General features: G+C 47.9%; 1 protein-coding gene across 5 annotated transcripts in view; it reads right to left on the bottom strand.

Annotated features, from left to right (window-relative positions):
- The window catches only part of PDE4C (phosphodiesterase 4C), a 1,152,428-nt gene that overhangs the window by 34,485 nt on the left and 1,097,604 nt on the right, over positions 1-20,339 (bottom strand). For all 5 annotated transcript variants that reach the window (XM_073636872.1, XM_073636873.1, XM_073636876.1 and 2 more), the window contains one exon: positions 14,040-14,152. In XM_073636872.1, coding sequence (XP_073492973.1) covers positions 14,040-14,152 — 113 coding nt within the window. The remainder of the gene's footprint in view (positions 1-14,039; positions 14,153-20,339) is intronic.

The raw sequence follows: 20,339 nt of genomic DNA, 5'->3' as shown, positions 1-20,339 counted from the left end.
CGTGTGTGGGGCACTGTGCAAGAACCGTGTGTGGGCCCCTCTGCAAGAGAACCGTGTGTGGGCCCCTGTGCAAGAACAGTGTGTGGGCCCCTGTGCAAGAACCGTGTGTGGGCCCTTGTGCAAGAACCGTGTGTGGGCCCCTGTGCAAGAACAGTGTGTGGGCCCCTGTGCAAGAACAGTGTGTGGGCCCCTGTGCAAGAACAGTGTGTGAGCCCCTGTGCAAGAACAGTGTGTGGGCCCCTGTGCAAGAACAGTGTGTGGGCCCCTGTGCAAGAACAGTGTGTGGGCCCCTGTGCAAGAACAGTGTGTGGGCCCCTGTGCAAGAACAGTGTGTGGGCCCCTGTGCAAGAACAGTGTGTGGGCCCCTGTGCAAGAGCAGTGTATGGTCTCCTGTGCAAGAACCGTGTGTAGGCCCCTGCGCAAGAACCGTGTGTGGGGCACTGTGCAAGAACCGTGTGTGGGCCCCTCTGCAAGAGAACCGTGTGTGGTCTCCTGTGCTAGAACAGTGTGTGGGCCCCTGTGCAAGAACAGTGTGTGGGCCCCTGTGCAAGAACAGTGTGTGGGCCCCTGTGCAAGAACCGTGTTTGGGCCCCTGTGCAAGAACCGTGTGTGGGCCCCTGTGCAAGAACCGTGTGTGGGCCCCTGTGCAAGAACCGTGTGTGGGCCCCTGTGCAAGAACAGTGTGTGGGCCCCTGTGCAAGAACAGTGTGTGGGCCCCTGTGCAAGAACCGTGTGTGGGCCCCTGTGCAAGAACCGTGTGTGGGCCCCTGTGCAAGAACCGTGTGTGGGCCCCTGTGCAAGAACCGTGTGTGGGCCCCTGTGCAAGAACCGTGTGTGGGGCACTGTGCAAGAACCGTGTGTGGGCCCCTCTGCAAGAGAACAGTGTGTGGTCTCCTGTGCAAGAACCGTGTGTGGGCCCCTGTGCAAGAACCGTGTGTGGGCCCCTGTGCAAGAGCAGTGTATGGTCTCCTGTGCAAGAACCGTGTGTGGGCCCCTGTGCAAGAACCGTGTGTGGGCCCCTGTGCAAGAACCGTGTGTGGGCCCCTGTGCACGAACCGTGTGTGGGCCCCTGTGCACGAACCGTGTGTGGGCCCCTGTGCAAGAACCGTGTGTGGGCCCCTGCGCAAGAACAGTGTGTGGGCCCCTGCGCAAGAACCGTGTGTGGGGCACTGCGCAAGAACCGTGTGAGGGCCCCTGTGCAAGAACCGTGTGTGGGGCACTGTGCAAGAACCGTGTGTGGGCCCCTCTGCAAGAGAACCGTGTGTGGGCCCCTGTGCAAGAGCAGTGTATGGTCTCCTGTGCAAGAACCGTGTGTGGGCCCTTGTGCAAGAACAGTGTGTGGGCCCCTGTGCAAGAACAGTGTGTGGGCCCCTGTGCAAGAACAGTGTGTGAGCCCCTGTGCAAGAACAGTGTGTGGGCCCCTGTGCAAGAACAGTGTGTGGGCCCCTGTGCAAGAACAGTGTGTGGGCCCCTGTGCAAGAGCAGTGTGTGGTCTCCTGTGCAAGAACCGTGTGTAGGCCCCTGTGCAAGAACAGTGTGTGGGCCCCTGTGCAAGAACAGTGTGTGGGCCCCTGTGCAAGAACAGTGTGTGGGGCACTGTGCAAGAACCGTGTGTGGGCCCCTCTGCAAGAGAACCGTGTGTGGTCTCCTGTGCTAGAACAGTGTGTGGGCCCTGGGCAAGAACGGTGTGTGGGCCCCTGTGCAAGAACGGTGTGTGGGCCCCTGTGCAAGAACCGTGTGTGGGCCCTTGTACAAGAACAGTGTGTGGGCCCTTGTACAAGAACAGTGTGTGGGCCCCTGTGCAAGAACAGTGTGTGGGCCCCTGTGCAAGAACCGCGTGTGGGCCCCTGTGCAAGAACCGTGTGTGAGCCCCTGTGCAAGAACCGTGTGTGGGCCCCTGTGCAAGAACCGTGTGTGGGCCCCTGTGCAAGAACCGTGTGTGGGCCCCTGTGCAAGAACCGTGTGTGGGCCCCTGTGCAAGAACCGTGTGTGGGGCACTGTGCAAGAACCGTGTGTGGGCCCCTCTGCAAGAGAACAGTGTGTGGTCTCCTGTGCAAGAACCGTGTGTGGGCCCCTGTGCAAGAACCGTGTGTGGGCCCCTGTGCAAGAGCAGTGTATGGGCTCCTGTGCAAGAACCGTGTGTGGGCCCCTGTGCAAGAACCGTGTGTGGGCCCCTGTGCAAGAACCGTGTGTGGGCCCCTGTGCAAGAACCGTGTGTGGGCCCCTGTGCAAGAACCGTGTGTGGGCCCCTGTGCAAGAACCGTGTGTGGGCCCCTGTGCAAGAACCGTGTGTGGGGCACTGTGCAAGAACCGTGTGTGGGGCACTGTGCAAGAACCGTGTGAGGGCCCCTGTGCAAGAACCGTGTGTGGGGCACTGTGCAAGAACCGTGTGTGGGCCCCTCTGCAAGAGAACCGTGTGTGGGCCCCTGTGCAAGAGCAGTGTATGGTCTCCTGTGCAAGAACCGTGTGTGGGCCCTTGTGCAAGAACCGTGTGTGGGCCCCTGTGCAAGAACAGTGTGTGAGCCCCTGTGCAAGAACAGTGTGTGGGCCCCTGTGCAAGAACAGTGTGTGGGCCCCTGTGCAAGAACAGTGTGTGGGCCCCTGTGCAAGAGCAGTGTGTGGTCTCCTGTGCAAGAACCGTGTGTGGGCCCCTGCGCAAGAACCGTGTGTGGGCCCCTGCGCAAGAACCGTGTGTGGGGCACTGTGCAAGAACCGTGTGTGGGCCCCTGTGCAAGAACCGTGTGTGGGCCACTGTACAAGAACCGTGTGTGGGCCCCTCTGCAAGAGAACCGTGTGTGGTCTCCTGTGCTAGAACAGTGTGTAGGCCCCTGTGCAAGAACCGTGTGTGGGCCCCTGTGCAAGAACCGTGTGTGGGCCCCTGTGCAAGAACCGTTTGTGGGCCCCTGTGCAAGAACCGTGTGTGGGCCCCTGTGCAAGAACCGTGTGTGGGCCCCTGTGCAAGAACAGTGTGTGGGCCCCTGTGCAAGAACAGTGTGTGGGCCCCTGTGCAAGAACAGTGTGTGGGCCCCTGTGCAAGAACAGTGTGTGGGCCCCTGTGCAAGAACAGTGTGTGGGCCCCTGTGCAAGAACAGTGTGTGGGCCCCTGTGCAAGAACCGTGTGTGGGCCCCTCTGCAAGAGAACCGTGTGTGGTCTCCTGTGCTAGAACAGTGTGTGGGCCCCTGTGCAAGAACGGTGTGTGGGCCCCTGTGCAAGAACCGTGTGTGGGCCCTTGTACAAGAACAGTGTGTGGGCCCTTGTAAAAGAACAGTGTGTGGGCCCCTGTGCAAGAACAGTGTGTGGGCCCCTGTGCAAGAACAGTGTGTGGGCCCCTGTGCAAGAACAGTGTGTGGGCCCCTGTGCAAGAACAGTGTGTGGGCCCCTGTGCAAGAACAGTGTGTGAGCCCCTGTGCAAGAACAGCGTGTGGGCCCCTGTGCAAGAACCGTGTGTGGGCCCCTGTGCAAGAACCGTGTGTGGGCCCCTGTGCAAGAACCGTGTGTGGGCCCCTGTGCAAGAACCGTGTGTGGGCCCCTGTGCAAGAACCGTGTGTGGGCCCCTGTGCAAGAACCGTGTGTGGGGCACTGTGCAAGAACCGTGTGTGGGCCCCTCTGCAAGAGAACAGTGTGTGGTCTCCTGTGCAAGAACCGTGTGTGGGCCCCTGTGCAAGAGCAGTGTGTGGTCTCCTGTGCAAGAACCGTGTGTGGGCCCCTGCGCAAGAACCGTGTGTGGGCCCCTGCGCAAGAACCGTGTGTGGGGCACTGTGCAAGAACCGTGTGTGGGCCCCTGTGCAAGAACCGTGTGTGGGCCACTGTGCAGGAACCGTGTGTGGGCCCCTCTGCAAGAGAACCGTGTGTGGTCTCCTGTGCTAGAACAGTGTGTAGGCCCCTGTGCAAGAACCGTGTGTGGGCCCCTGTGCAAGAACCGTGTGTGGGCCCCTGTGCAAGAACCGTTTGTGGGCCCCTGTGCAAGAACCGTGTGTGGGCCCCTGTGCAAGAACAGTGTGTGGGCCCCTGTGCAAGAACAGTGTGTGGGCCCCTGTGCAAGAACAGTGTGTGGGGCACTGTGCAAGAACCGTGTGTGGGCCCCTCTGCAAGAGAACCGTGTGTGGTCTCCTGTGCTAGAACAGTGTGTGGGCCCCTGTGCAAGAACGGTGTGTGGGCTCCTGTGCAAGAACCGTGTGTGGGCCCCTGTGCAAGAACCGTGTGTGGGCCCTTGTGCAAGAACAGTGTGTGGGCCCCTGTGCAAGAACAGTGTGTGGGCCCCTGTGCAAGAACAGTGTGTGGGCCCCTGTGCAAGAACAGTGTGTGGGCCCCTGTGCAAGAACAGTGTGTGGGCCCCTGTGCAAGAACAGCGTGTGAGCCCCTGTGCAAGAACCGCGTGTGGGCCCCTGTGCAAGAACCGCGTGTGGGCCCCTGTGCAAGAACCGCGTGTGGGCCCCTGTGCAAGAACCGCGTGTGGGCCCCTGTGCAAGAACCGTGTGTGGGCCCCTGTGCAAGAACCGTGGGTGGGCCCCTGTGCAAGAACCGTGTGTGGGGCACTGTGCAAGAACCGTGTGTGGGCCCCTCTGCAAGAGAACAGTGTGTGGTCTCCTGTGCAAGAACCGTGTGTGGGCCCCTGTGCAAGAGCAGTGTATGGTCTCCTGTGCAAGAACCGTGTGTGGGCCCCTGTGCAAGAACCGTGTGTGGGCCCCTGTGCAAGAACAGTGTGTGGGCCCCTGTGCAAGAACAGTGTGTGGGCCCCTGTGCAAGAACAGTGTGTGGGCCCCTGTGCAAGAGCAGTGTGTGGTCTCCTGTGCAAGAACCGTGTGTGGGCCCCTGCGCAAGAACCGTGTGTGGGCCCCTGCGCAAGAACCGTGTGTGGGGCCCCTGTGCAAGAACCGTGTGTGGGCCCCTGTGCAAGAACCGTGTGTGGGCCCCTGTGCAAGAACCGTGTGTGGGCCACTGTGCAAGAACCGTGTGTGGGCCCCTCTGCAAGAGAACCGTGTGTGGTCTCCTGTGCTAGAACAGTGTGTAGGCCCCTGTGCAAGAACCGTGTGTGGGCCCCTGTGCAAGAACCGTTTGTGGGCCCCTGTGCAAGAACCGTGTGTGGGCCCCTGTGCAAGAACAGTGTGTGGGCCCCTGTGCAAGAACAGTGTGTGGGCCCCTGTGCAAGAACAGTGTGTGGGGCACTGTGCAAGAACCGTGTGTGGGCCCCTCTGCAAGAGAACCGTGTGTGGTCTCCTGTGCTAGAACAGTGTGTGGGCCCCTGTGCAAGAACCGTGTGTGGGCCCCTGTGCAAGAACCGTGTGTGGGCCCTTTTACAAGAACAGTGTGTGGGCCCTTGTACAAGAACAGTGTGTGGGCCCCTGTGCAAGAACAGTGTGTGGGCCCCTGTGCAAGAACAGTGTGTGGGCCCCTGTGCAAGAACAGTGTGTGAGCCCCTGTGCAAGAACAGCGTGTGGGCCCCTGTGCAAGAACAGCGTGTGGGCCCCTGTGCAAGAACCGCGTGTGGGCCCCTGTGCAAGAACCGCGTGTGGGCCCCTGTGCAAGAACAGTGTGTCGGCCCCTGTGCAACAACCGTGTGTGGGCCCCTGTGCAAGAACCGTGTGTGGGGTACTGTGCAAGAACCGTGTGTGGGCCCCTGTGCAAGAACCGTGTGTGGGCCCCTGTGCAAGAACCGTGTGTGGGGCACTGTGCAAGAACCCTGTGTGGGCCCCTCTGCAAGAGAACCGTGTGTGGGCCCCTCTGCAAGAACAGTGTGTGGTCTCCTGTGCAAGAACCGTGTGTGGGCCCCTGTGCAAGAACCGTGTGTGGGCCCCTGTGCAAGAACCGTGTGTGGGCCCCTGTGCAAGAGCAGTGTGTGGTCTCCTGTGCAAGAACCGTGTGTGGGGCACTGCGCAAGAACCGTGTGTGGGCCCCTCTGCAAGAGAACCGTGTGTGGGCCCCTGTGCAAGAACCGTGTGTGGGCCCCTCTGCAAGAGAACCGTGTGTGGGCCCCTGTGCAAGAACCGTGTGTGGGCCCCTGTGCAAGAACTGTGTGTGGGCCCCATGTGCAAGAACCGTGTGTGGGCCCCTGTGCAAGAACCGTGTGTGGGCCCCTGAGAAAGAACCGTGTGTGTCCTGCAGTCCAATAGCTCATCATAATGCACAATGCCACCTGTTTTGGAGGCAGAGGCGGGTGGAATTGCCTCCTGGACTGGTCTCCTCGTAGCAGCTTAGGGCCGCTCAGCTGCACTTTACTTTGGCAGCCGCATATTACCTTGAAATGCTTTTCCGGACAGCAGCATCATGCTGTTTGGTGGATCAGAAGTCACAAGGGGCTGTTGTGTGCTTCCTGCTCTCCATGTAGAACAGCAAACACTAGAGGCAGCACTGTCTTCTTCCTGCTCTCTGATTGGTGGATCAGCAGTCAGTAGAGGTTACGCTGTGCCGCCTCACCAACCGGAGAGCAGGAAGCAGACAGTGCATCACCGCTGAGGAGCTGGATCCGGCTGCCTCACACCATGTGGAAGAGCCTTCATACAGAAATGTGAGTAGCAGCATGCAATCAAGGAGGCTTATAATAAGGTGTCTCTGCTTCTTAGTTATTTGGGGGGAGGCAGGGAAAACTCAGGTGGGGCACCTATATGTGGGGCAGGCACAAAGAGGAGAGGAATTTTCACTATGTCTCATACTGTGTCATTAAATTCTGCCCCAGGTCCTCGCTGCAGTGTATTCCTGTGTATGTGTACGTTCATGTACTTGATGTGTGTGTGTGTGTTTGTCCGTGGTGATGTGTGTTTCACATCCATGTATTTGGTGATGTGGGTATGTGTGCGTCCGTGTACATGGTGACGTGTGATTCACATCCATGTACTTGGTGACGTGTGAGTTTTCGTTTTGACTTTTGTACAGTACAGACCAAAAGTTTGGACACACCTTCTCATTTAAAGATTTTTCTGTATTTTCATGACTATGAAAATTGTACATTCACACTGAAGGCATCAAAACTATGAATTAACACATGTGGAATTATATACTTAACGAAAAAGTGTGAAACAACTGAAAATATGTCTTATATTCTAGGTTCTTCAAAGTAGCCACCTTTTGCTTTGATGACTGCTTTGGACACTCTTGGCATTCTCTTGTACTGTATGTGTGTATGAATGTGTACGTGGTGATGTGTGTGCGCCCGTGTACTTGTTGACATGTGTATGTGTGCGTCCGTATACTTGTTGACGTGTGTGTTTGAGTCTGTGTACGTGATGACTTGTGTATATGTGTGTGTATATGAGTGTGTACGTGGTGACGTGTGTGCGTCCATGTACATGCTAAAGTGTGTATGTGTGCGTCCGTGTACATGTTAACGTGTGTGAGACTGCATACATGGTGACTTGTGTAAATGAGTGTGTACGTGGTGACGTGTGTTTATGCGGTGACTTGTGTATATGTGTGTGAGTTCGTGGTGACGTGTGTGCGTTCGCATGTATGTGCGCGTCCGATGTACGTGGTGACGTGTGCGTTTGCGTGTATGTGTGCGTCCGATGTATGTGGTGACGTGTTTGAGTCTGTACGTGGTACTTGTGTATATGTGTGTGTGTACGTGTTGACGTTTGGTTGCAATTCTCAGGTTCCCTGTCAATGCGCAGTAAGATGGGTGTAGGCACCCCCTGCTACGTCAGGACACTGCATATGCCCAGTAAGGCAGCGGTGACAGCAGACTCAGCTGTTAGCGCCAACTGTGCAAATCTTGCTCCTGGCTGTGTACTACATTACCGCTGCCTCCCTGGGCAGGCGCAGTGCGCCGATGAAGCCAGGGTGCATACTCTCTGCTTTGCTGCGTATTACCAGGTTTCATGTACCCAGATTCATTGTGTATTTCAAGGATGGCAGAGATTTGCAAAGAGCTTGCAGTGACTCTGCTCTTGCAAATCATGACACTCACACCCACAGGGGCATGATAACATTAGTGGGAAGATTAAATCCACGAAAACAACGCCCCCACAACTTGTCACCCACTGATTAGCATGTCGCTAGCGAAGTTTTGAAATTGATTTTGGTCATATTCAAAAATGTATAAAGAACAAAAAGTGGCTTGTTAGGAAGGGGACAAGATAATCTTAAAGGGGTTGTCCATTACTAGGACAACCCCTTCTCATACCCCTCGATTGGCCCCGATAAAATAAAAAAAACTATACTCACCTTCCATGCTGGCGGTGTCGGCACTCGTTCTCCCCAGGGCTCTCATGCGGTGTTGGGACACGTGACGCCGGCGCCCAAGCAACGCTGGCGTCACTGTCCCCGTCTTCGTACGACTTGGACATGAAGAGGAAGTCAGAGAGCAGCCGCAGCCCGAACTTCCTCTTCATGTTCGATTCGACAGGATGCGGAGACAGTTACGCCAGTGCTGATTGGGCGCCGGCGTCACGTGTCACAACACCGCATGAGGGCCCTGGGGAGAACGAATGCCGACACTGCAGGAACAGCGCCGACATGGGAGGTGAGCTTTTTTATTTTATCGGGGCCAAGCGTGGGGTATGAGAAGGGGTTGTCCTAGTAGTGGACAACCCCTTTAATATCACAGCAGATTTATGTACAGAAGTGTCAATTTAAAGAGAACCTGAAAGGTTCTCCAGGCCTTAGAAGAATTGATGAAGGAAAAGAGTGATCACCAAATATTGATGGGTTATAGATTTCGCTTTTGTTTACTCACTTTGCATTTTCATAACTGTTAGAAAAAAACTATTAACACTTGTTTTTGAAAGTATATATACACTGGGGAAAATAAGTATTTGATACACTGCCGATTTTGTAAGTTTTCCCATCTACAAAGAATGGAGGGGTCTGTAATTTTTATTGTAGGTACACTTCAACTGTGAGAGACAGAATATAAAAATTGTATGATTTTTACATAATTAATTTGCATTTTATTATATAAGTATTTGATCACCTACCAACCAGCAAGAATTCTGGCTCTCACAAACCTGTTAGTTTTTCTTTAAGAAGCCCTCCTAGTCTGCACTCATTACCTGTATTAATTGCACCTGTTTGAACTCGTTACCTGTATAAAAGACACCTGTCCACACACTCAATCACAATCCAACCTCTACACCATGGCCTAGACCAAAGAGCTGTTGAAGGACACCAGGGACAAAACTGTAGACCTTCACGAGGCTGGGATGGGCTACAGGAAAACAGGCAAGCACCTTGGTGAGGAGGCAACAACTGTTGGCACAATTATTAGAAAATGGAAGAAACACAAGATGTCTGTAAATCTTTCTTGGTCTGGGGCTCCATGCGATATCTCGCCTCGTGCAGCAAAGGTGATTCTGAAAAAGGTCAGGAATCAGTCCAAAACTGCACAGGAGGATCTGGTCAATGACCTGAAGAGAGCTGGAACCACAATTTCAAATATTACCATTAGTAACACACTACACCGTCATGGATTAATATCCTGCAGGGCACGCAACGTCCCCCTGCTCATGCCAGCACATGTCCAGGCCTGTTTCAAGTTCGCCAATGACCATCTAGATGATCCAGAGGAAGCATGGGAAAAGGACATGTGGTCAGATGAGACCAAAATAGAACTTTTTGGTATCAACTCCACTCGCCGTGTTAGGAAGGAGAAGAGGGAGGAGTACAATCTCAAGAACACCGTCCCAACTGTAAAGCATGATGGGGGAAACATCATACTTTGGGGGTGCTTTTCTGCAAAGAGGACAGGACGACTGCACCGCTTTGAAGGGAGGATGGATGGGGTCATGTATCGCAAGATTTTGGCCAACAGCCTCCTCCCTTTAGGCTGCGTGCACACGATGCGTTTTTCATGCGTTTATGCTGCGGAATTTCCGCAGCGGAAACGCATCAAAAACGCATGGTAATCCGCACCCCATGGTCCGCAATGGCATTCCGCAATGTCAATGCACATGCTGCGGATTTTTCCGCAGCGTTTCTGCAGCGCTCATAAATCCTCAGCATGTTCATTAATTTTGCGGAAGCGCAGCGGAATTGCCGCCATTGACTTGCATTGAGACGCATAGAATCCGCGTCTGTACATTTGTACAAGCGGATTCTATGCGTCTCTATGTGCGGATGGTACCCAGTTCTGGAGGAGAGGAGACTCTCATCCAGACCTGGGTACCATTGTACCTGTAAAAAAAAGAATAAAATAATAAATAAAGTTTATATTCACCTGTCCGGCGGCCCGCGCAGTGCTTCTCCTTCCAGGACCTGAGATGACGTCGCGGTCATGTGACCGCAGGCTGTCTCACGAGATGCCGGCAACCCGGAAGTAGCGCGACAACACACGCGACAGCTCACGCGGCGGGGGATCGGTAAGTATAGCTTTATTTTTTTATTTTTACGGTCACACTATATAAATCCATGCTGTTTGCATGGATTTATACAGTGTGACCTAGTTGTCAAGCACTTTCCAAGTGATGCTATCGCCTGGAAAGTGCTTGTCAGTCCGCATGCGGAAACACATGCGTTAACGCATGTGGATACACATGTGAATCCGCATGTATTCTGCAGGAAAAACGCATGCACAATCTGCATGCGTTTTTTCTGCCAGGATGCTGCAGAAATTTTCTGCTTCATTTCTGCATCGTGGGCACATAGCCTTAGTAAGAGCATTGAAGATGGGTCATGGCTGGGTATTCCAGCATGACAATGACTCTAAACACACAGCCAGGGTAACTAGGGAGTGGCTCCTTAAGAAGCATTTCAAGTGGCCTAGCCAGTCTCCAGACCTGAACCCAATAGAAAATCTTTGGAGGGAGCTGAAACTCAATGTTGCCCAGCGAAAGCCCCAAAACCTGAAAGATCTGGAGAAGTGGGCCAAGATCCCTGCTCCAGTATGTGCAAACTTGGTGAAGAACGTCAGGAAATGTCTGACCTCTGTAATTGCAAACAAAGGTTTCTGTACCAAATATTAAGTTCTGTTTTTCTATTGTATCAAATAATTATTTCATGCAATAAAATGCAAATTAATTATGTAAAAATCATACAATGTGATTTTCTGTTTTTTATTTTTAGATTCGGTCTCTCACAGGTGAAGTGTACCTACGATAAAAATTACAGACCTCTCTATTCTTTGTAGGTGGAAAAACTTGCAAAAGCGTCAGTGTATCAATTACTTATTTTCCCACTGTATCTACATCAGTACACACACACAAACATTTTTATTTTGGGGAAAGGGGGTAAACATTTGTCTTGAGCCTATTAGGTACAGTATCAATCACAGCTCCTATTTAACATTTGCATCAGGAGCTTTTTGCTGTGTATATGTTAAACAGAAACAAGGAGTTGTGATGTGAGCAAGGCCCAAGGCTCTGTGCACCCCGACATCTTGTATTTCTTTTTATACATAATCCATGAAGAATGTGACAGTTCCATTAAATTTAGAAATCTCTTGACTGATTCCATTTTCTCTTTATTAGCATATGAAGAATCAGTGAAGGTTACATCTAGTATCAGGTGCTTTTTATGAGGAACAATGTTAACAATAGCTACAAAACTGATCATGCATTGTATTTAACCCCTTTACCCGGGTGGTTTGCACGTTAATGACCAGGCCAATTATTACAATTCTGACCACTGTCACTTTATGAGGTAATTACTCTGGAACGCTTCAACGGATCCCCCTGATTCTGAGACTGTTTTTTCGTGACATATTGTACTTCATGACAGTGGTAAAATTTCTTCAATATCACTTGCGTTTATTTGTGAAAAAAAACGGAAATTTGGCGAAAATGTTGAAAATTTCGCAATTTTCAAAATTTTAATTTTGGCACATGTTAAGGAGCTGAAACTCCTAAACCCTTCGTCCAATTTTAATGTGGATACCCTCAAATGAAAGCTGAAAGTCTGAACTTCAACTGCATCTGAATTGTTTTGTTTAAAATTCATTGTGGTAATGTCTAGAACCAAAATTAGAAAAATGTTGTCTCTGTCCAAATATATATGGACCTAACTGTATGTGATCGCCTGCTGTAATGTCTGTATTCTCTTGCGTCTCCTGGCCAGGAGATGTGGTATGATCAGACCATGTTCCTGCAGGGTCAGACACAGCCATTACACAGCACACAACAGGGGCACATTTATAAGATTATCTCAGCACAGGAACATTTTATTAACACATAAAATTGTGGAAGAAGTTATTATTATTCCAAGATCTATTAATTAGAATGTACTTTGTCCGTGGGAAAACCCCTTTAAGTAAAGTGCAGTTGGGCCCAATAATCAAAGCAACTTCATGGTCACTACTACAATATATGCAAAACATCGCCAATTTAATACTAAGGACCCGATTCATTAAGACTGGTGTTTCGTACGCAAGTCTTAATGATGGCTGTGCAGGAGTAAGATACGCCTAATTCATTAAGCACATCTCATCACTGATGTGCATCTTGCCTGCATTAGTTAGGCCATACATATCATGCCTAACTATATTATGCCATGCATATCTGGCATTAGTTAGGCCACTAAAGTGATGGAGTTTTTGAAGAATTTGGTAGGCAGGCTTCTCCATGTCTCCTACTGCCAATGCTCTTTCCACTTTGGCATTTCTGGCCAAGACTGGGTGACAACGGTGAAAAGCCACAACATTTTTTAACAACTTTGAGATGTGCAAAAATTTTGTGACTTTTCAAAGAGAATTATTCCAGAATTCTGGCAAAACACTTTGATGAATTGGGACCTAAGGTTATTAGTGGATTCAGTACACAAATAACACTGAAGTTTCTTTTGGTGATTGTCATGTCTGTACAGCAGCAGTTTTACACTATATGTGACTGTGCACTCTGGGGTGTTACTGCACGGGGGCATGTGATTATAAACGTAAGCAGATTATAGGGGTTGCCCACTACCAGGACAACCCCTTCTCTATCTGAATGTTTGGCCCCGTTATACTCACCTCCCGTGCCGGCGCCGTCCCAGGAGTGTTAGTACTCGCATTCCCAGGGCTTCACGTGCGGTTGTTACGACCCCTGAGGCCGTCGTCTAATCAGCACCAGCTTCACTGTCCCCGCCTTCGGATGTATACGTAATCAAGAGGAAGTGGGAGCTGCGACTGAGCCCCGGGAACGCGAGTGCTAACACTGCTGGAACGGCGCCGGCACGGGAGGAGAGTATAAGTGTTTTTATTTTCACAGGGGAAACAATCCAATCTAGAAGGGGTTGTCCTAGTAGTGGATAACTCCTTTAAGGCTGGGGTCTCGGCTTGCATTTCTTGTGTGTAATACATTTAATACATCAAGGTATATCTGCTAAGAAGACTATTAAAGTTGGGTTTTATGAATTAGCTTCTTGGCAGCCACAACTCGGATGCACATTACACACGCCGAATGGTATGTGAGACCTTAGCCTACAGATGGGCCATCAGTCTTGGACCAGTGTCTTGTGTTTGTTCCCTAGGCTGAAATTTGCTAGCCTGCCACTGTTTGGAGGTGAAAATTTGTCCCCTTACCTTATGGGCCCTGTGTGGCTGCACAGGTTGCACCAATGATATGTCCGCCCCTGCAACTGGGTATTGCCATTCCCCGTGGAAAAGTGATGTGTGAGCAGTGATTGGATCGTGTGAGACTATGTAGGGGGACACTATTTTGCCAGTATATGATACATTTGTAGAAGAAATAATAGAGGAAGAGAACAAGAGAAGATCCTAAGAAAAGATGCCCCGAGATAATGTTTCATGGGAATAACAACAGATACCAAAACAGACCTCTGTAAATCAAAAAATCAGAATAGATCTTGGTGGATGCCAGGTTTAACAACATAGACCCAATAGAATCATATCTGACTAAAGCCATTTACCATCACAAAATCCAAAAGTGGGTATATGGAGAACCTTGGTCCTCTTTTCTGTAAAAGTTGTGAATCTGAATATAGTGTGCACTTCCATTTGTTTCTGGATAGACTGTCATTTTATATATTAGGGCACAAATGCCGCATGGTGAAGAACCTCTGGAAGATATTCTCCCAAGTTCTCCAGTTGGGTCCTAATCTTCTGTATATAGAGCCATGGTCCACTATGTATAACGGAAGTAAGAACTTAAGTGAATAAGTTTGCTATAAATCTTACCTTGTTTGAGGCCATCTCACTGACGGAGTGTCTTGTCTGCAGAGTCTCCAGTTGGTCCAGACACCAATCCAACTCCTCCAGAGTCTCGATGGCCAGTTTCTGAACGGCATCCTCTACAGATGGAAGAAATGGATGCATTTAGTCTGACTGTTATGGAGACTTTGATTCTTTTTAAAACCATGTCCAAGTTTCCAGCACTCCTAGTTAGTAATACCAAAGTTTGTGGTGCACACGTCCTTCAAAATCCAGAAATATCTGTCTCTTGGGGAAAAAGTTCCTGTTTACATTTTTTTTTGATCAGTGTCCAGATCTGGCATTGTTGGCACATAATGATTTAAACACCAAAGGAAGTTTTTTTTCCCCAAATAATCTCCGGCAAATGATCTCTTCTCTATTCCCCCCCACATGTTAAAGGACAAACATACAGTTTATATGCCATATCCACACACAGCTTATGGGGCCGACTGTCACAGTTTTGTAGAGGAGCATCGATCCACGTGTAAATCATTCTGGATCCCTTACATCATTACACAGAAAAGGAATCTCTTGAGTGCCAATGACTTGGAAATAACGATGGGAGAAGACATCAGGTGTACATATTTGGTAGAGGTGGCAGCCATTGGGGTGTTTCCACAGTGACCATAGTGGAGCACCTCCTCTAGCCCTTTTGGTTTTCATGTGATCAGCCTGCAGGACAGGTAGATCCGATGATGTTTCTTCTGAATGTTTTTATACAGTGTGAATCTGTGTATGCTCAAATACCATGTAAAAATGAAGGCGAGGATGGATCCTGCAGGAGAAAGGGAAGCTACCACACACACTGAGAAGATGGGTTTTCCTCTGCATCAGTCACGTTGTCCACTATTCGGTCAAGATTTTCGTGGAAGCAGCTACCTCTATACAGATAACGAGGGAGCGAATACATGGGAGGAGAAAGAAGAGGATGAAAAGGGGGAGACCAGGCCCAAATCACCATGACAACCAGCCTGCACACTCACTGCAGCCCACTTTAACCCCCGCATTGCCAGTTCCCATCAAAACATGCTGATTCAACTAGACTGAATATCACTTTTGTTTTTTAAGCCCTATATTTGGTGCAACTTGTCAAAGAAAATATTAGGAGATTGATGATCTTAACTCTGCGGCTCCGGTCAATTTACGCGGCAGATATATTATATAGCAGAATCCCTGGATGCTAATGGCAATCTATTAGACAATTGCTGTCTATACAGTGTATTTTTGCTGCACCAAAACACAGCGTCTGACCGAATACTGACCAAATACTGATAGTGGGGCGGTGGACTTAGGCTATGTGCTCACGATGCAGAATTGAAGCAGAAAATTTCTGCAGCGTTTCTGCATGTTCTTGGCAGTAAAAATGCTTGTGGATTTTACACGCGTTTTTTAAGCGTTTTTGCTGCGTTTTTACATGTGGATTTGCCATGCGTTTTTCAAACGCACAAATAATGGACTTGCTGCGGATTTTTCCGCAGAGAAAATCCGCTGCGGAAAACTCCGCAGCATGTGCACAGCACATGGGGATTATCATTGGGGACAATGGGCACGTATTACCAAGCGTTTTTTAAAGCATTTCCGCTGCGGAAATTCCGCATCAAAAACGCTTGAAAAAAGCATAGTGGGCACGCAGCCTTACTAGTACAAAATGGGCAATGTGGAAATGCCCTGCTGATCTGTTAGTCTTAGAATTGTGACAGAAAGGTAATAAAAGAACATGGCATTATTTGTTTTAATGTAAGTTCCCATTACACTGTGTTCCAAATTATTATGCAAATAATATTTTCTCAGATTTTCTCAAATTACCTATATGAATTGCAGTCATTGTAATTTTCCAGTCAAATAACTATTAGACTACAATTGAAAGGTTTTTGTATAAACTGCCTATGATAACAGTATATTTTTTAAAAAATAAAAAACTCAAACTGCACTCAAAATGCATGTTCCAAATTATTATGCACAGCAGAGTTTTCAACCTTTTCATTTTAATAAAGAACAAAAAAATGGTCATTTTTGAAATAATAAGCATTAGCAGGTTATTACAAACTGAAATCAAACAGTTTTCAACTCAAAACTTTATTCTAGGTGATGTTACATTTGCACATAGGACCCCTTGTTCGAAAGGAGCTTCTGAACTCTCTCGTCCATTGAATTTGTCAGGTTTTGGATGGTTTCTGCTTTAATTGTTTTGCATGAGGACAGAATACCCTCCCAGAGCTGTTGCTTAGATGTGAACTGCCTCCCGCCATCATAGACACTCCTTTTGATGATGCTCCAGAGGTTCTCAATGGGGTTGAGGTCAGGTGAGCATGGGTGCAACACCATAAGTTTGTCCCCTTTTATGCCCATAGCAGCCAGAGATGCAGATGTGTTATGTGCAGCATGAGACAGGGCATTATCATGCATGAAAAGATCTTGATGGTCCAGATGGATGGAGTGGAGGATGGCTGGTTGATGGACACCCCATTCAAACACAGCTACGGCGCTAACAAGGAGGAGGTGGAGTAATGTTTTGGGCTGGAATCATGGGGAGAGAGATTGTCGGCCCTTTAAGGATCCCTGAAGGGGTAAAGATGAACTCCATAATGTATGTTGAGTTTCTCAAACAGCACTTCCTTCCATGGTTCAAGAAGAAGAACCGTGCATTCCGCAGCAAGATCATTTTCATGCATGATAATGCCCCGTCTCATGCTGCACATAACACATCTGCATCTCTGGCTGCTATGGGCATAAAATGGGACAAACTTATGGTGTGGCACCCATGCTCCCCTGACCTCAACCCCATTGAGAACCTCTAGAGCATCATCAAAAGGAGTGTTTATGATGGCAGGAGGCAGTTCACATCTAAGCAACAGCTCTGGGAGGGTATTCTGTCCTCATGCAAAACAATTGCAGCAGAAACCATCCAAAACCTGACAAATTCAATGGACGAGAGAGTTCAGAAGCTCCTTTCGAACAAGGGGTCCTATGTGAAAATGTAACATCACCTAGAATAAAGTTTTGAGTTGAAAACTGTTTGATTTCAGTTTGTAATAACCTGCTAATGCTTATAATTTCAAAAATGACCATTTTTTTGTTCTTTATTAAAATGAAAAGGTTGAAAACTCTGCTGTGCATAATAATTTGGAACATGCATTTTGAGTGCAGTTTGAGTTTTTTATTTTTTTTAAAAATATACTGTTATCATAGGCAGTTTGTACAAAACCTTTCAATTGTACTCTAATAGTTATTTGACTGGAAAATTACAATGACTGCAACTCATATAGGTAATTTGAGAAAATCTGAGAAAATATTATTTGCATAATAATTTGGAACACAGTGTATTCCAACAGATTGTTCAGCTTCATCAGAGACCTCCGGAGGAAGTAAGCCCAAGTGGAGTACAATCATTAATCTATATGAAATAGATGAGTTAAATAAGTTTCATTTACATGGGACTACAGGAAGTGAAAGGTTGGTGGGGCCTCCTGGGACTAGAATCATCTTCTGGATTCAAGTCCTCTGGTATTTAGAAAGGAATGTCTGACGTCAATTGTTTCCTCTCTTGTGTAAAGTAGGGTCATTCTCTTCGCTGAACTAGGCAACATAATCTAAACTATTATGTATCACATCATGTACTATATGTATAACGGGAACACAATATTGTGCCTGTTATAACGGAAGACTTGTTCAGTGTTCGAATGTACAAATTTACCACTAAACCCATATCACTAAATCAATTTGTTATTCATTGTTTTTAGGTTAAGGTGCAATTAACATCTTATATTTCAGCAGCTTCTGTTTGAGGACAGTTGGAATGCCCCGAACTATTACCCCATTAGAGAACTAAATAGCCTCCACTATCTTAGTGGATGATAAGAGACAAGAACCAGTCACAGCAGGACCTTTGGGATCCATTAGTGTCACGGATTACTTTCTAATTGCTGCTGTTTCTACCATTGATTACCTGATACATACCAGAGCAATACTGAGTCTAATTGTGGGACTTTACTAGTTTGTATTCAAGAACTAATTCCAGACAGGGTTTCCAACTACTGTATCTGTTAATGTACAGTCAGGAAAAAAATGGACTTTTGGCCAGTATTTATAGATGAATGCTTTTGTGCGGGTTATTGTGACAGTCATCTTTTTATGGTATATTCACACACTGCACCGTTTTTGCAGCATTTTTTTCAGTGCACTTTTTTTGGCGTCAAAAAAATGCAATCCGTTTTTCAGTGCCAGCAAAACAAATGAGATTTCTACCAGGGCTGTGAAGTCAGAGTCGGAATCCATTTTGGTGGAGTTCGAAGTCGGAGCCCATTTTGGTGGAGTCGGAGTCGATATAAAATGGACTGACTCCAACTCCTAAAATATATAATAAATTGGGTACAGTAATTCAATGCAGTTTGTGGGGAATATTTTTTCATAAGAATTTGGGAAATGTCCTATAAATGTCTGTCCTATTCCTGATCTAAGGGTCTAGACTTTTAGCTGAGATGAATCTGTGCTATAGTAAATGTATCACTTAAACATGAGCCCTGTATGAGGGAGTCGGAGTCGTGGAAACTGAGGAGTCGGAGGTTTGGCTTACCGACTCCACTGCCCTGATTTCTACAATCTCTTTCACAAGGTGAGGTGCGTTTTTGAATACATAAAAAAAATGCAAGAAAAAAACATCAAAAATGTGTGTATTGTACATTTTGCTTTTTTCCAGCAAAGAGATACAGTTTTAGTGCAGGAAAAAAAAACAGGAGTGTGAACATACGCTTGCAGTTCATAAGTAAGTTACATGGAAATAAAGACCTAAAAAGTCAATTTTTCTATTGAATTGTCATTTTAGTTTTATAGCAACATAGGAAATTGCAGATAAATTTGTACAAGTGTTAGTAGCTTTCACATCCCAGATGGTAGTACTAACTGGGTTGTGTTATTCCACTGTGAACAATAGCATGTAGCATGAACAATATACGCGTTGACAGGTTGCAAAAACCGTAACATGTTTCTTTCCTTTCCCTTTCTCTTAGCTTCAGATACAGTTGTACTCAAAAGTTTACATACCCCGGCAGAATTTTTTCTTTCTTGGCCTTGTTTCAGACAATATGAATGATAAAAGAACTTTTTCTCCACTCATGGTTATTGGTTGGGTGAAGCCATTTATTGTCAAACTACTGTGTTTTCTCTTTTTAAATCTTAATGACAACCAAAAACATCCAAATGACCCTGATCAAAAGTTCACATACCCTGGTGATTTTGGCCTGATAACATGCACAGAATTTGACACAAATGGGTTTGAATGGCTACTAAAGGTAACATCCTCACCTGTGACCTGTTTGCTTGTAATCAGTGTGTGTGCATAAACCTGAGTGAGTTTCTGGGATCCAGATAAACTCTTGCATCTTTCATCCAGCCACTGACGTTTCTGGATTGTGAGTTTTTGGTTGTCGTTAAGATTTAAAAAGAGAAAACATAGTAGTTTGACAATAAATGGCTTCACCCAACCACTAACCATGAGTGGAGAAAAAGTTTTTTTGTTATCATTCATATCCTCTGAAACAAGGCCAAGAAAGGAAAAATTCTGCCGAGGTATGTAAACTTTTGAGCACAACTGTATCCCAAGATTGATGCCCCACAATGATCAGCGAAAAAAAATTGCATTTCTCACAATCAAACCAACAAAGTAAAGTAAACGTTTTTTATTTTTTATTTCAAAGCTGCTTGTCTCTCTATTTTTATTAATGAAGGGATAACTTGAGTTAAGAGGAAAGGTAAGGAAAGATGTATGAGTATAATACTGCACGTCTACAGCTTAAAGAAGTTGTCCACTACTTGGACAATTCCTTGTCATCCCTCACATTTGGCAGAGATAAAATTATAAAGCTTATACTCACCTCCCGTGCTGGCGCCGTTCCCGCCGAGTTGGCACTCGCGGTTTTCGGGCTACCATGCGGTGTTGTGACATGTGACGCCGGCGCCCAATCAGCCCCGGCGTCACGTGTCACAACACCGTCACATAACTGCACGAGAGCACCGGGACCGTGAGTGCCGACATCGCTGGAATGGCACCGGCACGGGGGTTGAGTATAAGCTTTTTTAGATTATGGGGTTAACCATTTAGATCAAGAAGGGGTTGTCCTATTAGTGGACAACCCCTTTAAGAACGGATGGTGTAATTATGCACATATCTTAATAAGCACACTTGAAGTTACTGTTCTATTGAAAACGCCGCCTGGTCTTCATGTTATAGGGCAGATTGATAGATGGAATTGGTAAGGTAAACAATATATCTTATCCTCTACTGCATCC

Source organism: Phyllobates terribilis, unplaced genomic scaffold (genome assembly GCF_046119375.1).
Source record: "Phyllobates terribilis strain yellow unplaced genomic scaffold, ASM4611937v1 Scaffold_1__5_contigs__length_1240528914, whole genome shotgun sequence".
In the NCBI taxonomy this organism is placed as follows: Eukaryota; Metazoa; Chordata; class Amphibia; order Anura; family Dendrobatidae; genus Phyllobates; species Phyllobates terribilis.
This window is presented reverse-complemented; position numbering and strand designations above follow the sequence as displayed.